Source organism: Notamacropus eugenii, chromosome 4 (genome assembly GCF_028372415.1).
Source record: "Notamacropus eugenii isolate mMacEug1 chromosome 4, mMacEug1.pri_v2, whole genome shotgun sequence".
Classification (NCBI taxonomy): domain Eukaryota; kingdom Metazoa; phylum Chordata; class Mammalia; order Diprotodontia; family Macropodidae; genus Notamacropus; species Notamacropus eugenii.
The window spans coordinates 328,119,581-328,140,565 of record NC_092875.1 but is presented as its reverse complement, the minus strand read 5'-3'; the positions used below and the strand labels follow the sequence as shown (position 1 = coordinate 328,140,565).

General features: G+C 40.4%; 1 protein-coding gene across 6 annotated transcripts in view; it reads left to right on the top strand.

Annotated features, from left to right (window-relative positions):
• The window catches only part of SLC14A1 (solute carrier family 14 member 1 (Kidd blood group)), a 103,382-nt gene that overhangs the window by 31,118 nt on the left and 51,279 nt on the right, over positions 1–20,985 (top strand). The window contains exons 1-2 of one of the 6 annotated variants that reach the window (XM_072605246.1): positions 15,479–15,606; positions 18,089–18,239. The exons of 2 other annotated variants lie outside the window; for them this stretch is intronic. In XM_072605246.1, the coding sequence (XP_072461347.1) occupies positions 18,099–18,239 (141 nt within the window). In that variant the 5' untranslated portion in view covers positions 15,479–15,606; positions 18,089–18,098. Of the gene's footprint in view, positions 1–12,893; positions 13,202–15,476; positions 15,607–18,088; positions 18,240–20,985 lie in introns of those variants that run through there. 3 more of the 6 variants (XM_072605249.1, XM_072605251.1, XM_072605250.1) reach the window with 3 other exon arrangements.

Here is a 20,985-nt window from a genome sequence, read left to right as displayed (position 1 = left end):
CTCAAGGACACAGGTTCTCCCCCCCTGCCTTAACCCTTTCTAACCTTCCTGCTCTTGATCAAATCAATTTGATTTGTAGGCTTCAGATGTTGCCCTGCTAGGTCAGCAGTGCCCTACCTATTGTTGGGCAGTTGGACCCTTAACCTTGATACATCAATACCTGCTTAGCACTGAGGTGGTTCATTCCCTTGTCAATGCCTACTTGTCCAAAGGCCTTCTTGTCTCCTGTACTTCCCCGTGAATATGCTCATCTTTTCAGTCTACAGGTCTGATAGATGGAGTTGGCTCCTTGTGCGTGACCTCCAAATGGTTAAAAGATCTGGAGCACTTATCGTCCCAGACCTTCACACTCTACTCAACCTTGTCCCTCCCTGGACTACTCTCTTCACAGTGACTGTAATGCCTTTTTCTCCATCCCAGTTGCTCCTGAAAGCCAGTTCATTTTTGCCTTTACTTGGGAAGGGCATCAATATACCTGGATGGGTTCTTCCTCAGGGATTCACCAAATCCCCCTCCTATTTCTCCCAGGTTCTGAGGCAAGACCTTTCCTCATTAGATTCTAAGGATATGGTTCTCTTTCAGTGTGCTGATGCTCTTCTCTGTTCCCCCTCCCGATACAAAACTGTGTACTTTCTTAATGGTTTAGCAGCAAGGGACCGTAATGCTTCTCAGGATAAACTTCATTTTGCTCTCCCCTCTGTAAAATTTCTGGCACACTACCTCTCTGTCTCTGGCCTCTACCTCCACTCATCCCACCTTAAGGATATCAATCAGTTTCCTGTGCCTTGCACTAAGCATCAGTTCTGTGCCTTCTTTGGTCTGGTAGAGGATACTACCATCTCTGGATTCCTGATTTCCCAAGTACTGCTCATCACCTTTATGACCTTCTCAAAAACCCTGGACCTGAGACCGAAGCTCTCTCCCCTGACACTCAGCATTCTTTTGATTCTTTGAAATTGACCCTCTAACACCCACTTTGGGCCTCCCCAACTATTCCCTTCCATTTAACCTATTTGCCTCTGAGAAAGGAGAGAATGCATTTGGCATACTAGCACAAAAACATAATGAAAACTTTTGCCCTGTGGGATACTATAGTAAGACTCTGGACAATGTAGCCAAGGGTGTCCTGTGTCTGTGTTGTGGTAGCCACAGCTATCCTTATTTTTGCCACCAAGGACATTTGTCTTGACTCTTCCCTAACAGTACATGTTCCCTATACCATCAAAGTGCTTCTTAATTCACATCAAACCCAGCATTCGTCCTCCAGCAGATTAACCAACCTTGAACCTTGAACCCTAACTTGATGATCAGATGTGTAAATCTATGAGTAAAGAGTTGCTAAATCCCCAGGAAAGGATTTTTAAGTGTGGGTGTGTATGTGGGTATTTGTGGGTGTGGGGTGTGTGTATGTGGGTGGGGGGGGGGTGTGAGAGGGAGAGAAACAGAGAGGGAGAGAGAGAGAGAGAGAGAGAGATGGCTCCCTTTGTCAATCTGGTTAAGCCCAGGGATCATTCTCAGAATGTTTGTTGTCTGCATTCATAATGGAAGGAAATGCTGACATTCAGTGAGACACTGGTGAAAAGAAAGATGTCAGTTTTTTCCCATACAAATTCACAGACCCCTAGAATCTATCCAGGGACCCCTTGAGCCAAGGTTAAGAATCTCTGCTGTGGCCAAAACAATGCATCTGCTTTCAGTGATGAACCTCTCTGGACAAGTTAAACTGGTACTCCAAGCACAAGCATTGTATTGATCCCTCTGCCCTTTCCCTTTTGGCAGGATCTACCTATGCTTGTTAAATACAGAGTCTAGTGTCACCTTCACCTCCACGTCAACAGTGAAGCATCAGGGAACTGCAAAGGAGTCTTATTATGCTGAAAAATCTCTAGTTCACCAGATCATTGGTTCATAAATCTAGATCTGAAAGGGATCTCAAAGCCTTTAAGTCCAACTGCCTCACTTTACAGATGAGGAACTGAGGCTGATGCAGCTTACTTGCCTGATGTCACACAGGTATAATCAGAGCTAGTGTTTGAACCCAGACCTTTGGCTCCAGAGTCATTCCTCTTCTTCATATCCTTGTTGCTGAGTCATTTCAGTTGTGCCCAACTTATTATGACCCATTTGTGGTTTCCTTGGCAAAGATACTGGGGTGATTTGCCATTTCCTTCTGCAGCTCATTTTACAGATGAGGAGACTGAGGCAAGCAAGGTTAAATGACTTGCCCATGGTCACACAGTAAGTATCTGAGGCCAGATTTGAACTCATGAAGTTGAGTCTCCCTGACTCCAGGCCCAGTGTGCCACTTAACTGCACCTTCCACTGTCCTACGCATCCTCTAAAATGACAACTATTTTGAATGACTGAGGTAAGAACTGGGAAATGGAAGAGTCTGAGCTTCAAACCTCACCTCAGCCACTTGCCCCAATCTCTTCATCTCTAAAGTCAAATAATTGGACCAGATAATTTCAAAGTCCAGTTTAGAAATACTAACTAGTTGGTATTTGGTCTAGTCTCGATTTTATCAGATGCTAGATCTTTTTTAGCTGTTGGCATCGTTGTTGTGTTAATCCTACATCCAGTTTTTTTTTTTAATGAGATAGAGACAGATACATCTAATATGGGGAAAGCGTGGCCTCAAGGCTACATGTGGTCTCCTAGGTCCTTGGGTGAGGTCTTTTGACTGAGTCCAGGTTTTACAGAACAAATCCACTTATTAAGGAGATTGTTCTGTGAAGTTTGGTTTCAGTTAAAGGGTCACACTTGAGGACCTAGAGACCACATGTGGTCTCAAGGACACAGGTTCTCCCCCCCTGCCTTAACCCTTTCTAACCTTCCTGCTCTTGATCAAATCAATTTGATTTGTAGGCTTCAGATGTTGCCCTGCTAGGTCAGCAGTGCCCTACCTATTGTTGGGCAGTTGGACCCTTAACCTTGATACATCAATACCTGCTTAGCACTGAGGTGGTTCATTCCCTTGTCAATGCCTACTTGTCCAAAGGCCTTCTTGTCTCCTGTACTTCCCCGTGAATATGCTCATCTTTTCAGTCTACAGGTCTGATAGATGGAGTTGGCTCCTTGTGCGTGACCTCCAAATGGTTAAAAGATCTGGAGCACTTATCGTCCCAGACCTTCACACTCTACTCAACCTTGTCCCTCCCTGGACTACTCTCTTCACTTAGTGTTCCAAAAATCTACTTTGTTCAACCCTTTAGTTTTTTTTTGCAACATTTCAAAAAATACGATTTAAAAAAAATAATGCATCTTAAATTTAATAATTTATTGTAAATTTATGGGGGGGAGGGGTCCTGCATTGAAATTTTGTTGATCCAGTACTGTGTCATGTAATTGTATAGTATTGTATTGTAAACAAGTCATTGCTATGATGCATGCTGAACTTTCTGACATTCTTACTTGCCAACACTTGCTTGTTAAGACCTGTTGGCAGATTTGACCACTGATCAGTTATAACTTGCATTTTGTGTGTTTGTTGGAAAATAACATAATCACTATGATTTTAACTCTGTTACACAACAGATGAAACATACCTGAATGCTTTTTCAAATTTTTAAATTTTTGTTCTCTTTTCCTTCCTTATACTTCCACTGTCCCCTTATTTTTATTCAATACCCTCCAACTGCACTACTGCCCCCCGGATTGTTCCAGCACCCCCCAGGGGATAATATTGATGAAATTCTAACAAAGCTAATCCCAGCCACAATATTCTACTTTCCTTATGGGCTCCACTGAACAGTAGGCAAGTCCTGATTTAACCAACACACCACAGGGCCCCAGACTCAATACAACCACTACCCCCAGATCCAATTCACATATTTGAATAGGTATGTTCTTGTACTCAACCACAATCACATCATCCATTTAGCCCTGAGAAAGGACTACAATACTTAACTATTCATCTTGACCAAATAGGACCACAATAGCTAGCCAATCGGAGGAGAGCACAACCAGGATGTTTGAACACCAAACATAGAAGGGACCCCTTTCCTATGATCTAATCCCTTGACAAACCCCTCCTACCTTTTTAATACTCATAATTTCTGTTATGTAATCAGCATCATTATACTATAATTTGTCTCTATTGTCTTACTAAGTTTGTGGTTCATCTTGGAAACTAGCCCACTTCTTGGAGGCTCAATAAATTCCTATACCTTGATTAGAGGTAATCTGACTCTGAATTCTTCAAGATAGTGCCACCACAACACAACATAAAACTGATACAGTATTGCCCACTTTGGGAAGCTATAAATTATGTTCCAGGCACTGTACTAAGCTCTGGATTGTGTGGGCCAATGAAGGAAGACTTTGGGCTAAGACATCAGGAATATGGCTCATCTTCCACAACTAATCGTCAATCACAACTTTGGCATCTGGCTAATCATGATCTCTGGCCTCTATAGATCTGAGCTCCACCCTTCATACTAGCCTATAAATGGCACCAAAGAAGAAAGAAGTTGAACTGCAGAGAGCAAAGCTCTAGTAGAGCAACAATGGAGAGTCAACCTGGGACCTCAGGTGGAAAAAGATGAAATCTCTCTGCTTGGAGAAGTAGTACTCTAGCTGTTTCCTCAAGTCCAAGTGCTAAATTACAAAAAGGAAAAAAATAGGAACAGAGGCACATAACTATGGACAGATACAAAGGAGCAATTTGAGAATTGTAATGTCTGCAGATGTTTAGACCCCTGAAAATAGAACTAGTAATAAACTGGACTTTTTAAAGTTATAGCTAGGCAAGAAGAACAAGGAAGCAAAGAATCAATGGAGCTACTCATTTGGTAAGATGGAGAAATGTCAGCTTGGACAATAATATAATTACAAAGATTTGTACCTAGTTGAGTAACGATCAAATTTAATGGATCTACCAGGAAGGAGGGAGGGCACTAGTGGTATGGCCCAGGATTCTGTTCTTGACCCTGGTGGTGTGTTCAATATTTTATCAACAACTTGAATTAAAATTTAAGTAGACACAGTTTGCAAAGATGACAAAAGATGGGAATAGCCTATGTTGGAAAGGTTTTGGAAAAATAGGCACACTGACGAATTATTGGTAGAGCTGTGAAGTTAGTGCCCTCAGGAGAGGGCAGGAGAATAGTTAAACAAGCAGTGGTACATGATTGCAATAGAATATTACTGTGCTGTAAGAAACATAAAACATAATGAATACAGAAAAGCATGAAAGACATATTAACTAGTGCAGAATGAAGTGAACGGAGTCAAGGAACAATACATATAATGACTAGATCAATTTAAATGGCAACAACCACCCCAAAACAATCAAAACTGCATGTTGTAAAATATTAAAGAACAAGCTTGGCCCCAAAGAAGAGATATGAAAGACAACTCCACCAGATATACTTAGGAAAGGTAGGAAGACATGAGCGCATAAAAAGTGTATATAAAATCAGATTTTTTTCCCCAATATTGTATATTGTTTTGCTTATTGTTTTTTTTTTTCATCTTTGAAAAAGATTATTCGTTTTAAGGGATCACTGTCTAAAAGGAGGAGGAAATTGCAGGCAAATGCGACTGAAATGAAAATAAAATATCTTAATAAAAATCAGTTTAAAAGATATAGGTAGGAACTTCTTTTTTGCATTTTTATTTGTTTATTTATTTTTAGATTGCAACATTCATTTCCACAAAATTTTGAGTTCCAATTTTTCTCTCCATCTCTCCCCTCCCCCCATCCCATAACAACCTTCTTTCTAATTACCCCTTCCTTCAATGTGCCATCTCTTCTATCACACCCCATCCTTCTCTTATCCTCATCTTCTCACTTTTCTTGTAGGGCAAGATAGATTTCTATACCCCATTACCTGTATTTCTTATTTCCCAGTTATATGCAATAACAATTCTCAACATTCATTTCTAATACTTTGAATTCCAACTTTTCTCCCTTCTTCCCTTCCCACCCGTCCCCACTGAGAAGGCAAGTAATTCAGTATAGGCTATATATGTGTCATTTTGGAAAAGACTTCAATATGGTTATATTGTGTAAGACTAACTATATTTCCCTCCATCCTACCCTGTCCCCCCTTATTCTATTCTCTCATTTGACCTTGTACCTTCTCAAAAGTGTTTACTTCTAGTTACTCCCTTCCCCCATTTGCCCTCCCTTCTATAATCCCCCTCATCCCACTTGTCCCCTTCTCCCCTACTTTCCTCTAGTGTAAGATAGATTTTCATACCAAATTTAGTGAGCATGTTATTCCCTCCTTAAGCCATATGTGAAGAGAGTAAGCTTCATTTTTCCCCTCTCACCTCCTCCCTTTTCTCCTCCATTGAAAAAGATTTTTCTTATCTCTTTTATGAGTGATAATTTACCCCATTCCATTTCTCCCTTTCTTCTCCCAATATATTCCTCTCTCACCCTTTAATTTTATTTTTTTAATAGATATCATCTCTTCTGAACCAACTCAACCTGTGCTCTCTGTCTATATGTGTGTGTGTATAACCCCTCCACCTATCCAAATACTGAGAAAAGTCTCAAGAGTTACAAATATTATCTTTCCATGTAGGAATGTAAACACTTCAGCTTTAGAAAGTCCTTTATGATTTCTCTTTCCTGTTTACTTTTTCATGCTTCTCTTGATTCTTGTGTTTGAAAGCCAAATTTTCTCTTCAGTTCTGGTCTTTTCATCAAGAATGCTTGAAAGTCCTCAATATCATTAAATGACCATTTTTTCCCTTGAAGTACCATACTCAGTTTTGCTGGGTAGGTGATTCTTGGTTCCAATGTCAGTTTCTTTGACTTCTGGAACATCCTATTTCAAGCCCTTTGATCCCTTAATACAGAAGCTGCTAGGTCCTGTGTTATCCTGATTGCACCTCCATAATACTCAAATTGTTTCTTTCTAACTACCTGCAACATTCTCTCCTTGACCTAGGAACTCTGAAACCTGGTCACAATATTCCTAGGAGTTTCCCTTCTCGGGTCTCCCTCAGGAGGTGATCAGCAGATTCCCTCAATACCTATTTTGCCCTCTGGTTCTAGAATATCAGGGCAGCTTTCCTTGACAATTTCATTAAAGATAATGTCTAGGCTCCCCTTCTGATCATGGCTTTCAGGTAGTCCCATAACTTTTAAATTGTCTCTCCTGGAGCTATCCTCCAGGTCAGTTGTCTTTTCAATGAGATACCTCACATCATCTTCTATTTTGTCATTCTTTTGATTTTGTTTTGTAATTTCTTGGTTTATCATATAGTCATTAGCTTCCATCTGCTCCACTCTCATTTTTTTATTATAATTTTTTTTTTACTTTATTTAACTTTTAACATTTATTTTCACAAAATTTTGGGTTCCAAATTTTCTCCCCATTTGTCCCCTCCTCCTACCCCAAAACACTGAGCATTCTAATGGCCCCTATCACCAATCTGCCCTCTCTTCCATCATCCATCCCTTCCCTTGTCCCTATCTTCTCTTTTGTCCTGTAGGGCCAGATAACTTTCTACACCCCATTGCCTGTATTTCTTATTTCCTAGTAGCAAGAATAGTACTCAACAGTTGTTCCTAAAACTTTAAGTTCCAACTTCTCCCCAGCCCTCCCTCCCTATCCATTCCCTTTGGGAAGGCAAGAAATTCAATATAGGCCATATCTGTGTAGTTTTGCAAATGACTTCCATAATAGTCATGTTGTGTAAGACTAACTATATTTCCCTCCATCCTATCCTGCCCCCCATTGCTTCTATTCTCTCTTTTGATCCTGTCCCTCCTCAAGAGTGTTCACTTCAAATTTCTCCCTCCTCCCATTGCCCTCCCTTCCATCATCCCCCACACCCTGCTTATCCCCTTCTCTTCCAATTTTCCTGTATTGTAAGATAGGTTTCCATACCAGAATGAGTGTGCATTTTATTCCTTCCTTTAGTGGAATGTGATGAGAGTAAACTTCATGTTTTTCTCTTACCTCCCCTCTTTTTCCCTCCACTTAAAAAGTCTTTTGCTTGCCTCTTTTATGAGAGATAATTTGCCCCATTCCATTTCTCCCTTTCTCTTCCCAATATATTTCTCTCTCACCCCTTAATTTCATTTTTTAAGATATGATCCCATCCTATTCAATTCACCCTGTGCTCTCTGTCTCTCTCTGTGTGTGGGGTGTGTGTGTGTGTGTGTGTGTGTGTGTGTGTGTGTGTGTGTGTGTGTGTGTGTGGAATCCCACCAACTACCCAGATACTGAAAAAAGTTTCAAGAGTTACAAATATTGTCTTTCCATGTAGGAATGTAAACAGTTGGACTTTAGTAAGTCCCTTAAGATTTCTCTTTGCTGTTTACCCTTTCATGCTTCTCTTGATTCTTATGTTTGAAGGTCAAATTTTCTTTTCAGCTCTGGTCTTTTCATCAAGAATGCTTGAAAGTCCTCTATTTCATTGAAAGACCATTTTTTCCCCTGAAGTATTATACTCAGTTTTGCTGGGTAGGTGATTCTTGGTTTTAGTCCTAGTTCCTTTGACTTCTGGAATATCCTATTCCACACCCTTTGATCCCTTAATGTAGAAGCTGCTAGATCTTGTGTTATCCTGATTGTATTTCCACAATGCTTGAATTGTTTCTTTCTAGCTGCTTGCAATATTTTCTCCTTGACCTGGGAACTCTGGAATTTGGCCACAATGTTCCTAGGAGTTTCTCTTTTTGGATCTCTTTCAGGTGGTGATCGGTGGATTCTTTCAATACTTATTTTGCCCTCTGGTTCTAGAATATCAGGGCAGTTTTCCTTGATAATTTCATAAAAGATGATGTCTAGGCTTTTTTTTTGATCATGGCTTTCAGGTAGTCCCATAATTTTAAAATTGTCTCTGCTGGATCTATTTTCCAGGTCAGTTGTTTTTCCAATGAGATATTTCACATTATCTTCCATTTTTTCATTCTTTTGGTTTTGTTTTGTGATTTCTTGGTTTCTCATAAAGTCATTAGCCTCCATCTGTTCCATTCTAATTTTGAAAGAACTGTTTTCTTCAGTGAGCTTTTGAACCGCCTTTTCCTTTTGACTAATTCTGCTTTTTAAAGCATTCTTCTCCTCATTGGCTTTTTGAACCTCTTTTGCCAATTGAGTTAGCCTATTTTTAAAGGTGTTATTTTCTTCAGCATTTTTTTGGGGTCTTCTTTAGCAAGCTGTTGACTTACTTTTCAAGCTCTTCCATGGCCTGAGCCCATTGCATATTCATTTTGGAGGTACTGGATGCAGAAGCCTTGACTTACTCTGACAATGTGCATTGTTCTTCCTCATCCAAAACGATGGAAGGAAATACCTGTTCACAAAGAAAGTAACTTTCTGTGGTCTTATTTTTTTCGCCCTTTTTTGGGCATTTTCCCAGCCAGTTACTTGACTTCTGAATCCTTTGTCAAGAGGAGGGTCCATGTGGTCCTCCTTAGCCCAGGACTGTGCTCAGGGCTGAGATTCAGATCAACTGCTTAATTCCCCCAGGAGCTTTAGGTGGGGGCAGGGCTGCCACTCAGGGCTGAGGTTCAGATCAGCTGTTCAATTCCCCTAGGGTCTTTAGGCCAAGTGCTTCACAGATGGATGCCACCGCTACTGCCACCACTACCACCACCACCTGGGGCATGTGCTGGAGGGCACCCTGCTCCCCTCTCGCCCAGCTGGGGAAGCCCTCTCACTGACCTTTGAAGCTTTCTTTGGTACTTGTGGGTTGATGAATCTGAGACCCTCCCTGTTGGGGATTCTGCCCTGGAGACCTGTTCCTATTCCTGTTCCTCCCAGTGCTGGGCGCCCAGGACTGGACTCTTCTCCACTCAGTGTCCTGTGGGATAGACCTTTCTTGACAGCCTTCTAGGTTACCTCTGGCTGGAAATCTCTTTCACTCTGTTGTTCTGTGACTTCTGCTGCTCTAGAATTTGTTGAGAGTCATTTTTTACAGGTATTTTATGGATTGTGGAGGAAGAGATACAGTATGTGCATCTTTCTACTCTGCTATCTTGGCTCTGCCCCCCCAAGTGGGATCTTTACTGATACTATAAAATACTACAAAGCTGAGAAGTATAGCAAATATTTTGAATTAGAGCGTGAGAATTCAAAAAAGATCTCAATAGGCTAGAATGATGGGCAGAGTCTATTAAGATAAAATTTAATAAAGAGAAATGCACAGTCTTCGTACTCAAGTTAAAAAATCAATTGTATAAATATTAAGATTAAAGGGAAATGATTAGACTAGTACATTGAAAAGGAGCTAATGAAGTCTTAGGTTGCTTTAATAAAAGGATAGTGTCCAAAATGAGAGGCACTTTTTCCTGCTCTGACCAGATCTAAGATATTGTGCTTAATTCTAGGTTCCAAGTTGTAAAAGTGACATGAACAGACTGGCAGAGGACACCCAGAAGGGTGAGATGCAAAACCGTGCCATATAAGCAACTATTAAAGAAACTGGGTAGAGTAGAACTGGAGAAAAGGAAGAGCATGACAATGGTCTTAAAAATATTTGAAGATCTGCCATACCAAAATGAGTTGGACTTATGAATTACTCCAAAGGGCAGTACAAGGACTACTGGGTATAAGTCACAGGGGAAAAGCTTAATTAAATGCTTCCTAACAATTAGAGCAGGTTGAAAATGGAATGAGCTGTGCATATCCTGAGATCTACATTATGGGAAGTTTTCAAGGAAAGGTTGGATGTTCATACATCACGGAAGGTCCTTTTCAACTTTATAATTCTTTATGTCTGGTCCAGTTATGAGGTAGTAAGGGTGTGCACTAGGGCAAAAGCATTGCGAATAGGGAGGAAGGGAATAGGTTTAAGAGATACAATAGTGGGAAGGAAGAATCTTCAGGACATGGTGACTGATAGGACAGGAGCAGATGGAGGAGAGAAAGGAATACAAGATGACTCTGACATTCCTAGCCTGAGTTGCTAGAAGAATAATGGCACTACTGACAGAAATGGAGAAACAAGGAAGGGAAACTGGTTTGTAGAAGGATGAGCATTCATTTAGATCAAATATGCTGAGTTTGAAGTCAGTAGCATGACATCCAAGAGGAAATATTCAATGGGCATTTTAGAGATGAGAAATGGAAGACAGGAACTCAATTAAAATTGATAGATAAATATATTCGGAAATCATCTGTTTTGAGGAATTCATTGAAGTCAATAGATGCCTTGGTTGAAGAAAATATAGGGAGAGAACAGAGGATTAAAGACAGAACCTAAGAGAGGGTATATACTTATAGGGCAAAATAAAGAAGAGGGACGCATTAAAAAGATACAAGGGATGAAAGGAGGTAGCAAGAAGACCAGTATGGGATTATAAAAGACAAGTAAGCAGCTAGGTAATACAGTGCATAAAGCACCAGGTCTGGAGTCAGAAAGATCTGAATTTAAATCAAGTTTCAGAAACTTAGTAGCTGTATGCGTCTGAGCAAGTCATTTCCTCCTATTTGCCTCAGTTTCCTCATCTGTAAAATGAGCTGGAGAAGGAAATGGAAAACCATTCTAGTATCTTTGCCAAAAAAAAAAGAAACCCAAATGGGATCATGAAGAGTCAGTGACCAAACAACATAATAGCCAAGAAAGGGAAGACTATCAAGAAGGAGGAGATAGTTATCAGTAATAAAAGCTACCTAGTGGTTGGGGAGAATGAGAAATGCAGTAAAGGTCACTGGATTTACAATGAGGGGATCATTTAAAATTACTTAACTCCCTTTAGCTCAGTCTATCTCTCCTAGGCCACAGCAAGTGGAAAGTGGAAAATTCTGTCATCAGTTGACTGGCCAACTGTTCTGGGTGCTAAGTCACAAACCCAGTATTCTCAGACATTTAGAAGCATAGATTCGTTGAGTTGGAAAAGAATTCAAAGATCATCTTTCTAATTCATCTAGAGATAGATGACTTAGAATTCTCCAAGGTAAAGAGTATGCCAACGCCTCTGTCACATTCCAAGAACATAGGTCTACTCCCTCAGATAAACTAGCCAGGGATGTGATGTTCTAAAGGGAAAGTCAAACTTTGACTGATGCAAGCCAAAAAAAAAAAAAAAGAGCAACTGAGGAAAAAGAAGTAGGGGGATATCATTATAACAGAGTTTCCTAATAGAGCAGAAAGGGGAAGAGAATAGTACCTACTGTGTGCCATGTGCTATGCTAAGCAGAATTTTTACAAACATGATCTCAATGGATCTTCACAACAACCCAGAAAGGCAGATGCTATTATAATCCCCATTTCATTGAGGCAAACAGAGGCTAAATGACTTAACCAGGGTCACCCAGCCATCTGAAGGCAGATTTTAATTTAGGTCTTCCTGACTTTAGGTCTAATGCTCTGTCCACTGAGCCACCAGCTGCCTCTTCAAAGAGTAGAAAGGATTAATAGTGGAATAAATTGTATCCGGAGATGTATAGGACTGAGTGGAATGGGGATAAGAGTTTTAGAGGAGGTAAGAAAGGAAGGGGCTATGCACACAGGATGATATTCTAGGATTACAAGGAATATATGGAGTGGCTTCCCTTGATAGTGTGACCTCTCTGGGATGAAGGTCTGCAGGTGATAGGCATGGTTTTTGGTGGAAGGAGTAGGAGAGCTGCATGAAGTGCTGACCTTGCTCTCAGTAGGGTACAGGTTTCTCTCCCCTCAGTTGGTCAGACTGAATCAGAGTCCCAAAGCAAATCTGCCCTTCAGTCCAGAAATTGAGGGATAAGATGAATAACTGAGGAAATTACCGTTTTCTTCCAAGTCTTTGTTCTAAAGCTTTCAAACGGAAAACCAGGAAGACTAAAAGATTATTCAGGTCTGGCATGCCAGGAGAAACCTGACTAGCTGAGGCCCCTATGACTACAGGAACATGAATGTTAACACTTATTAGGCCACGTGGACTATTCAGGCAGTGAAATCTAGGGATACACCTGCAGTGTCTCGGGCAGTTACAGCTAAGCACCAGGACTGAGGCTCAGCTTAGAGGGGAGGTTAGAATTCCACTGCCCAGAATGCAGCCCAGGGGGCTTCGTGAAAGCCGCTGGAAGCAGGACAATAAATGCTTCTCAAGATGAGCTGGGCTGCTAAGGCACTAGTTGTGGGGCATTCCCTCAGTGAACAGATACTCTGACCAGCAGACTCAGTCTCTGCTTCTCAAGCCTCTGCCACAGTTGTAGGTAATGGCTAGGAGGATTCAGGAGCTAGGGCAGAAAGAGGAAGGAAGTTTGTCAAGAGTGGAGACCCCACCAGACTGAGCTGGCTGCCTAATGGTGTAAGTAAGGATCTCATTCTGTTTTAAGAGGGCATGGGTGTACCCAAGGGATTCTGGGCTCTGAACCAGGCCTCATACCAGTTCTGCATGCCGTGCCCCACCCCCATCCCCACTTTCAAGCTCCCATTTATATTTGTTCTTCTCCATTAGAGTACAATCTCCTTGAGGGCAAGAACTTTCTATCCCTGGCACTTGGTGCATTTGCTGGCACATAGTAGGCACTTTATAAATGCTTTATCTCTGTCTATCTCTGGGATAAAACAACTAACCAACTTAAAGGGGAAAGGAAACAATCTTGTTAGTCCCTGGAAGCTTGTGAGCAGGGGACGCACAGCCATGGACATGCACACACACGTTTGTATGCTTGTATGTATTTGGACTAGGCCTATGATTTCACTGGCATAAAGAACTCTAGATCAGGGGCTCCTATCCATGCAGATCAGCTTATGCTCAGCAACTTATAGCTACACTGAGTTGCCCAGGGCACCAGGTTAAGTGACTTGCCCCAAATCACACAGCCCATACATCTTTGAGGAGGGACTTGAATCCAGGTCTTCCTGACTCCTAGATCAGCTATCTCCACTACTCCTCATTGCTTCTCATATATACTGTGACAACCATCCCCCTAAAGTTATTGAGAACAAGGCTTGGCTGATTTGCAAGCTCTGGGAATAAACTCTGTTGTGACCAGGTTTCTTGTCAGTGACTTGGTGAGGCAGCTGTAGGAAGGAAGATAAGAATATCACTCTACTAACTGGGCTTCATATACACACACATATATACATATATATGATTCTTCTTCCTATCTAGTACTCTCTACCATTATTAAGGACCCTCTTCCCTTCATAGTTTAGTAATTCTTCCCATTTTCAGTCCATTTGAATCTTTTACTTGGGTCAAAATGTTGGGAGTAAAGAGCTTATAGCATAATATGACCTATGCCCCCTGTCACCCAGCTCCCCAACCTTCTAAGGATGTTCCTGACCCCATACTTGCCTACCACTCTAGCTGCTTTGCGAGTAGAGAAGAAAATATGGCATTAGGATAGAAAAACCATCAAGGCAGAGTAGAAAGATGACTATATTTAGAAACAGAGAACATAGGTTCAGGTCCTCATGTTGCTATCTACTACCTGTGTAACTTTAGGCAAGTCACTTCTCTGGGTTTTAGTCACCTCAACTATAAAATGAAAAGGCTGAACTAAATCAGCTGTGAGATTCCTTCCAGTTCTTAATCTACGATCCTCTAATCCACCTGAGAGGATGCCATCTGAACTGGTAACATTGTCATTTCTGGATGTTTCAAACGAAGTCTGGCCATTATCCAGTGAGTGGTGCTCGAGAGTTTACTCTGTATAGATCTGATACCGGTGCTGAAGGCTGACAAGAGTTATCACTGTCTGGGCTCTGTTGAAGTAGCAGGGGCCAAAGAAGCTGGCAGCCACCAACACTACAGCCACCTTTTTAATGGTTATTTTAATTTCATCCCCATCATGATTCACAACTGAAGTATAGACTAGGTGACTGAGGGTGCCTCAGGATTTGTGTTATAAAGAAGAATGCCACAATCCTGAAGCTGGAGGGAAGGAAGGAAGGAAAGAAGAGTTTCAACTTTGCTTTCAGTTTCATCTGGTTAAGAAATGTTTGCTTCCAACCTTTGCAAACATACTAGTTTATCCCGAGAGAGAACTATGGGGCTGTGATCTTTTGGTAGAGGGATTCCTTTTAATAAAGGGGATTGAATTTATATATGCTCATCATAGGTATAGGGCAGGATGGTTTTTAATCTCAAGTACTGGATTTTCAAGAATGGATTTATCAAGAAGTTAATTCTGTCATAGAGAAAAATTCCACACTAAGAAAAATTGTCTTGTCGACCCAGGACCCATTTGGGGAGCAGCTTAACTCAAGGAGCAATTTCTGGTTAAAATGGGATCGTATTGGCCTTTTCCCAGCTGGATTCCAGTAAGAAGGAAGCAGTTCAAGAGTCTGGAACTCTTGGTGGTGGGAGGGAGATGGGATGGGAAAGGGGGAGGTTGTTTCCAAGATAACAGTTTGGAGAAAGAAAAGACAAAGCTTAGAATGAAAGAAAGCCAGAAGAACAAATACCCTAGAAACCAGTGGAAAAGATGGTCCAGTGCTTGGCACCATATCAACATCCAAGTAAGGTTTAAGGTGGAAAAGTCAAATGACTAGTTCTTCAGCATTTCTTGGCTTCTTTTACCAGAAGTGGGAGGAGACACCTCGCCAATATTTATATGCAGAGTGGGGTATGTGGTATATAAAAACTGTTAGATGACTCCCTCCCCAACCGTATCTTCCTCTACTTAACACTCTCCCTTTACAAAGAGCCTAGCTCAAGGCTTTATCAGCCTTGCCTTCTGCCAGGGTGAAGCCAGAGAGTTTGTAAGTATCGTCTGTAATGTTTTTACTTTGGGTTTTCCTCCTCACTGGATAATTTGTGTTGTTTTTTATTTGCATTTCTTTATTTCCTCCTCCCTTCTTTGGAAAACTGCAGTTTCTTAGTGTGCCTAAACTAAATAGATTAGCCCTAAAGGCACAGTTCCAGGGATATCGTCAGCTTTTGATTTTTGTTTTCTTTTAACCCAAATCGCCAGCTTCTTTAAGAAAGCTTGAATGCACTATTATTGTCCAGTGAGATATTTGCTTCCTCTCTGTTGTTGATTGTTAAGACAGAGTAGAGGAACAAATGTGACCAAAAAGGACAGAGGATGCACACGACAAGGGAATCCCTTTGATTGCTAAATGGTCAATTCAGTGGAATGCTGAATTTAGGGTCAAAGAGATGAACAACTCTGCCATTAATTCCCTGCGTCACCTTGGAAAAATCCCTTTTGATCTAAACTTCAATTTTCTCAACTCGCCGCCCCAGCTTGCGAATTAGAGTTCAAAGTTGGCTCTGTCATTTACTACCTATATGTCCTTGGGCAAATTACCTACCCTCTCTCAGCCTTAGTTTTCTCATTTGTAAAATGGGGATAATACAGAATGTCCCTAAATATCTTAATTTAGTTTAAACGATTGAGCTAAAGTGACTGACTAAATTATTAAGGTTTAAAACTACATTTTCAAGCTGCCCTATGTTAATCACCTACTTCTCAGGGCTGTTGTGAGAATCAAATGATATAACATGTAAAAAGGACTTTGTGAACTTTCAAGTGCTATTATAAATGCTAGATATTATTATTATAGAAAATAAGGAGAGTGAACTAGGTGCCCTCTAAAGGTCTTTTCAACTATAAACCTATATTTGATCTTATGATCCGATGACTTCTGAAATCCCCAGCTCTAAAGCAGTGATTCTAGGTTCCTCTGGATTTCATGAAGACACTTGTGTTCTTGAAATAGTTAAATAGCTTAAGAAACTTTGTATTTCTATGACTCAATGGGAATAAATGGGGCATAGGATATGGCTCTTCCTAATTATGGATTTATGTGCTTTTCTACATGTTCTGTCATGCTGAAAAAGTTTGTTTCACAAAAGCCTATGTTGAATGGAAAGAGTTGTTCGATCACATCTGAAGTTGCTGGCTAGGACAGTTCTCATGATACTGTTGTGTATATGAAAACTTCTAGACTTTGACTAGTAGATAATTGAAAGAAAAGGACTTAACCAGGGAGTGGAGCACAGGGCATTTTCTTTTTTCTTATTCCAGCCTTTGGCTTTAAAGGAGATTGGGCTCTACCTGCTGCATCAGAGCTGAGAATACCCAAATTAGAAATTGTAAGTGACAAATGCATAGCTTAAAGACAAAAGTTCTGTTCATGCTGAAACATGAATATTTGAATATCCCACATTTAGAAGAAAAAAACTATATGTTAGTTATGAACTGGAAATTTTATTTTAAACCCATCAATTGATTTTATAACTTTAAAGTGACACTTGCCTTAAGCGTTAAAGAAATGCTAGTCTTTAGCTTTATAGGTTTTAAACATGCAGCACTATAGAATAGTGAAAGAGATTTGATTCAGGGGAAAGTCAATAGGTAGTGATGTTAATTAATTGTGATATTGAAATTTTTCAGTTCCAACCCAGCAAATGAAATTAAAGAGCTTATCCTGGAAGCTCTTAAGGAAGGGTGGTACTCTTAGATATAATGGAGTCCTCTCCAAAGATGGAAAAGGAGCTTTTCCCAGTTCCCAGACTTTGTCCTGCTTGCTAACTTTCTATTGTTTTCTAATATGATTTAAAATTCCTACTTTTGAGGAAGAAACAATATCTTATGGAAGTATCTAAAAATTACCTATTATTTGTTGAGTGGTAGAAAGCATACTATCAAACAGATTTCATTTAATCCATCTGCTAGTTTGAAAATAAGAGAATTCCCTATTCGGAGCAACAGAGTGAGAAGCTTGGCAGAGAATAAAAGCTTTTTGTGAGTACTGTCTAAAAAAATATTCATTCCCAACCCCCCCACCCCGTTTTGCTTTTATCATAGTCCAAAAATATCACTATAATTTTGCTGCTTTTCATATATCTGGATTTGACCACAAGATGGAGACATGACAGTTGAGTTTTATTATTTTCAAGGCATCAAATCAAATACACTGACAATTCACTAAAAAGAGCTATGAAATAATATTGGAATCAAAATCTGTCCCTTGATCTACTGGGAGTTTGATGTGTCATGCTAGAAAGGGAGTAGAATCTTAGAGTAAATAATCTTTTGTTGGTAAAAACTTTGGGACATATTGTCCCTGGTCTTGTACATATCTTGACCGGGAGGTGCAATAGACCCCGTAATATATGATCACAATATTTCTACTTCATTTCTGGCATTCTGAGCTCCATCATATACTCCACACTGCACTTCAGCAGAGGGCATGTTTCCTGATTTACATATTTTTTACCCTTTGTCATATGGAGGAAAGGAAGGATGAATGGACATACTTTGAATGGCATTGGTGACACCCCACATATAATTCTCTGGACAAACAATTTTGGAAACAAAACTGTTGAGTCAGAAGTCCAAGTCACACATCTAAGCTCACATCTTACGGATGGGCTGGAGGAACAGGTATGCCTATTTCAAAACAATCCCTCTCTGTGGATGATCTTTGGGATCTGGCTCCTAGCAGTGTGTATGTGTACATGTTGGGGGATGGGGGGGATTCCTGGGAGTTCTTGGCTGATTCTGAAAAGTACTCAAACTGACCTGTATCAGTGCCATCTTTGAATACCTAACACTTCCTTTGAAACCAATGTTAACTAGGTGGGCAGGCTGGGAAATGTGTGCTAGGAAATTTGGGACTAATAAATCACGTTGAGTGAATTAAGGAAACTCATCTGAGGTATAGAAATAATTGAGTTAATGAAGTCAGCAAGTCATTGGCAAACCAAGAAGGAAAATCAGGCTATAAATGAAATTCATATAATCATAACTGTTACACAGTGCTTTATGCGCAGCATCACAATGTAGCACATCTATTGTACAATAGATGTTGGGATGGATCAGTGAATGAATTTTCATTCAATGTCCTTTTCCCTTATTTTTCAACTCCCAGCACAGTCAAATTTTGTGTAATACTTATGTTTATTGCCTTTTTTTTTTTTTGCCTTTGTCAACTTAGCTAAGATTTCTATGTCCATAACTACAATCTAGAATATTGGTGAAAGGGTGCCAGGCACTCCTCATGCAATGTTTTCCCAATTGCCCAGTTAGTGTCTGCATTAATGTGGGGGGAGAGTATGCCCTCCGGGAGAGCAAGCTGAGCCACAGAGCAAGTATTCTGGTATTGCAAAGTTTCTTAGGTGACCAGAAGCTGAAAATTTCCATTTAAACTGATGAAGCCTATCTTACCTATAACCAAAATATTTGAGTCATATACAATTTCCCTGTGATTAGAACATTACAAGAAATATATGGAAGACTGTGGAGGCAGTAGTAAGTATCTAAGAATGAAAAAAGTCTCCTTCCTCCCAGAAGCAAATTTTGGCTAAAAAAAAAAGCAGTAATAAACCTGATATGTGTCAAGCTGTCAATTTGAAGAAAAGATAACATGATTTGACTTTTATTTTTACTTCTGTTTCTTGGATAGTTGTTCCTGTCCAGGTTTTTCTTACCTAGTTTCATTCATACTTCAATTTCCAAAGTTCCAGAATAGCCAAGGGGTTGTTGTTTTTTTTTAAGTCCCCAAGTTTGAGAACATGAATATATTCACCCTGGAATATGTCGTATACTAGATGGCTTTTTAATCAGTGGATACATAACGGTGGCTTTTGTCTTTCACCCCTCCTTCCCTTTCAGGAGTCTGAATACACAGAAAACCAGGTCTCCATCTCCCTCTCTCCCTCTCCCTCTCCTTCTCCCTCCCTCTCTCCCTGTTTCCCTCTCTCCCTCTCTCTCTTTGTCTCTCTGTCTCTGTCTCTGTCTCTTTCCCTCTGTCTGTTTCTCTTCTGTGACTTTTAAAAACCAGGCAGCTGAACCCCTTATTTGATGCTGTATCCACCTAGCAGCTTAATCCTTCCAACAATATCAAAAGATACTTTCAAAGTGGCTGTGCCTGGAGTCAACTGACTAATGTTAAATGAATATCTTGTTTTCTGGGAGTTGTCAGTCTAAGACCACCTTCTCAAAAAGATTCCATTCAGTTGAAGAAGCATTTATTAAATGCCTACTATGTTCCCATAGCATTGTCCTAGACTTAGAGATAATTTTTTTTAATGATTCCTACCCTCAAGCGTCTTCCATTCTACTGAAACAAACTCAACAAAAGAATCTCAGATTCTAGTGGCTAATACTGTTTCACTCTTTTACCAAAGCAAAATGTACCTAGTCTATAATTCATTAAATAATTACTTTGCATTTTTCCATTAATAACTAATAGTGTATCATTGTTAGGGGGAGAAGAGGGAGAAGGCAATCAGCTAAGTCAGCTAGACAGGTAATGTGGCCCTGTGGCTAAAGTGTAAATGTTTACTACTTCTCCACTGAAAGTAAAAGAAAATACAAGGTCAAAAGATCTAATAGTAAGCAATCCCAGGAAGTAATTGCCCTTTAGTAATTATCTTTTTTTGTAAATGGAATGATGGGCATAAGAAAGCAAATCTCGCAATTAGCATTGATCAATAGCATCTGTTCCCAGTCTGACAAGTAAGAAAGGACTAGGTTTATCTCTGGACACTCATCCTGGACCTGTCCTAGGTTTCCTGCTGTCAACTGTTATCACTGTAATACCTTGATATTCTCTACTGGTCTTATTATGGTTTTATGCTTTGGGTATTTTCCTATGGTCCTCTTACCATGGCTATGCTATTGGAAGGTAATTACCAATTCTGTTCTTGTCCATATTTCTTTGCATGTGTACCTGAGGTTATGTCATTGATTTCCTGCACCACCCCACCCCCACCCCCCGATTTCTCCTCAACATGAGAGGTAGCATGGCAGAGGATTGAGAGTAAGCATTGGAGGCAGGAGGACCTGAGTTCAGATATTTGCTCTGGCACAAGAAAAGGTCCTTAGTCTCTCAGTGCCCTAGGCAACTCTCTAAGGCTGAAGAAGAGTTGACTATTTGTAACAGCCAGGGAAGTGTTTCCCTACAAGGAATTACCAGCAGCTAGGAAATAGTGGGTCTAGATCCTATATGCCCTTCCCCCACTCTCATATAAAAAAGTTACTGCTATTATCCAACACTGGGTTCCTACTATGTCCTAGACTCTTGTGTCGTAAACATTCTTCTAGTCTATATTTATTGTGGCTGTGGCCTTGGTCTTTTTCTGTTACACACTTGTACTGGGTATGGTGCTGGAACTCTTATTTTGCA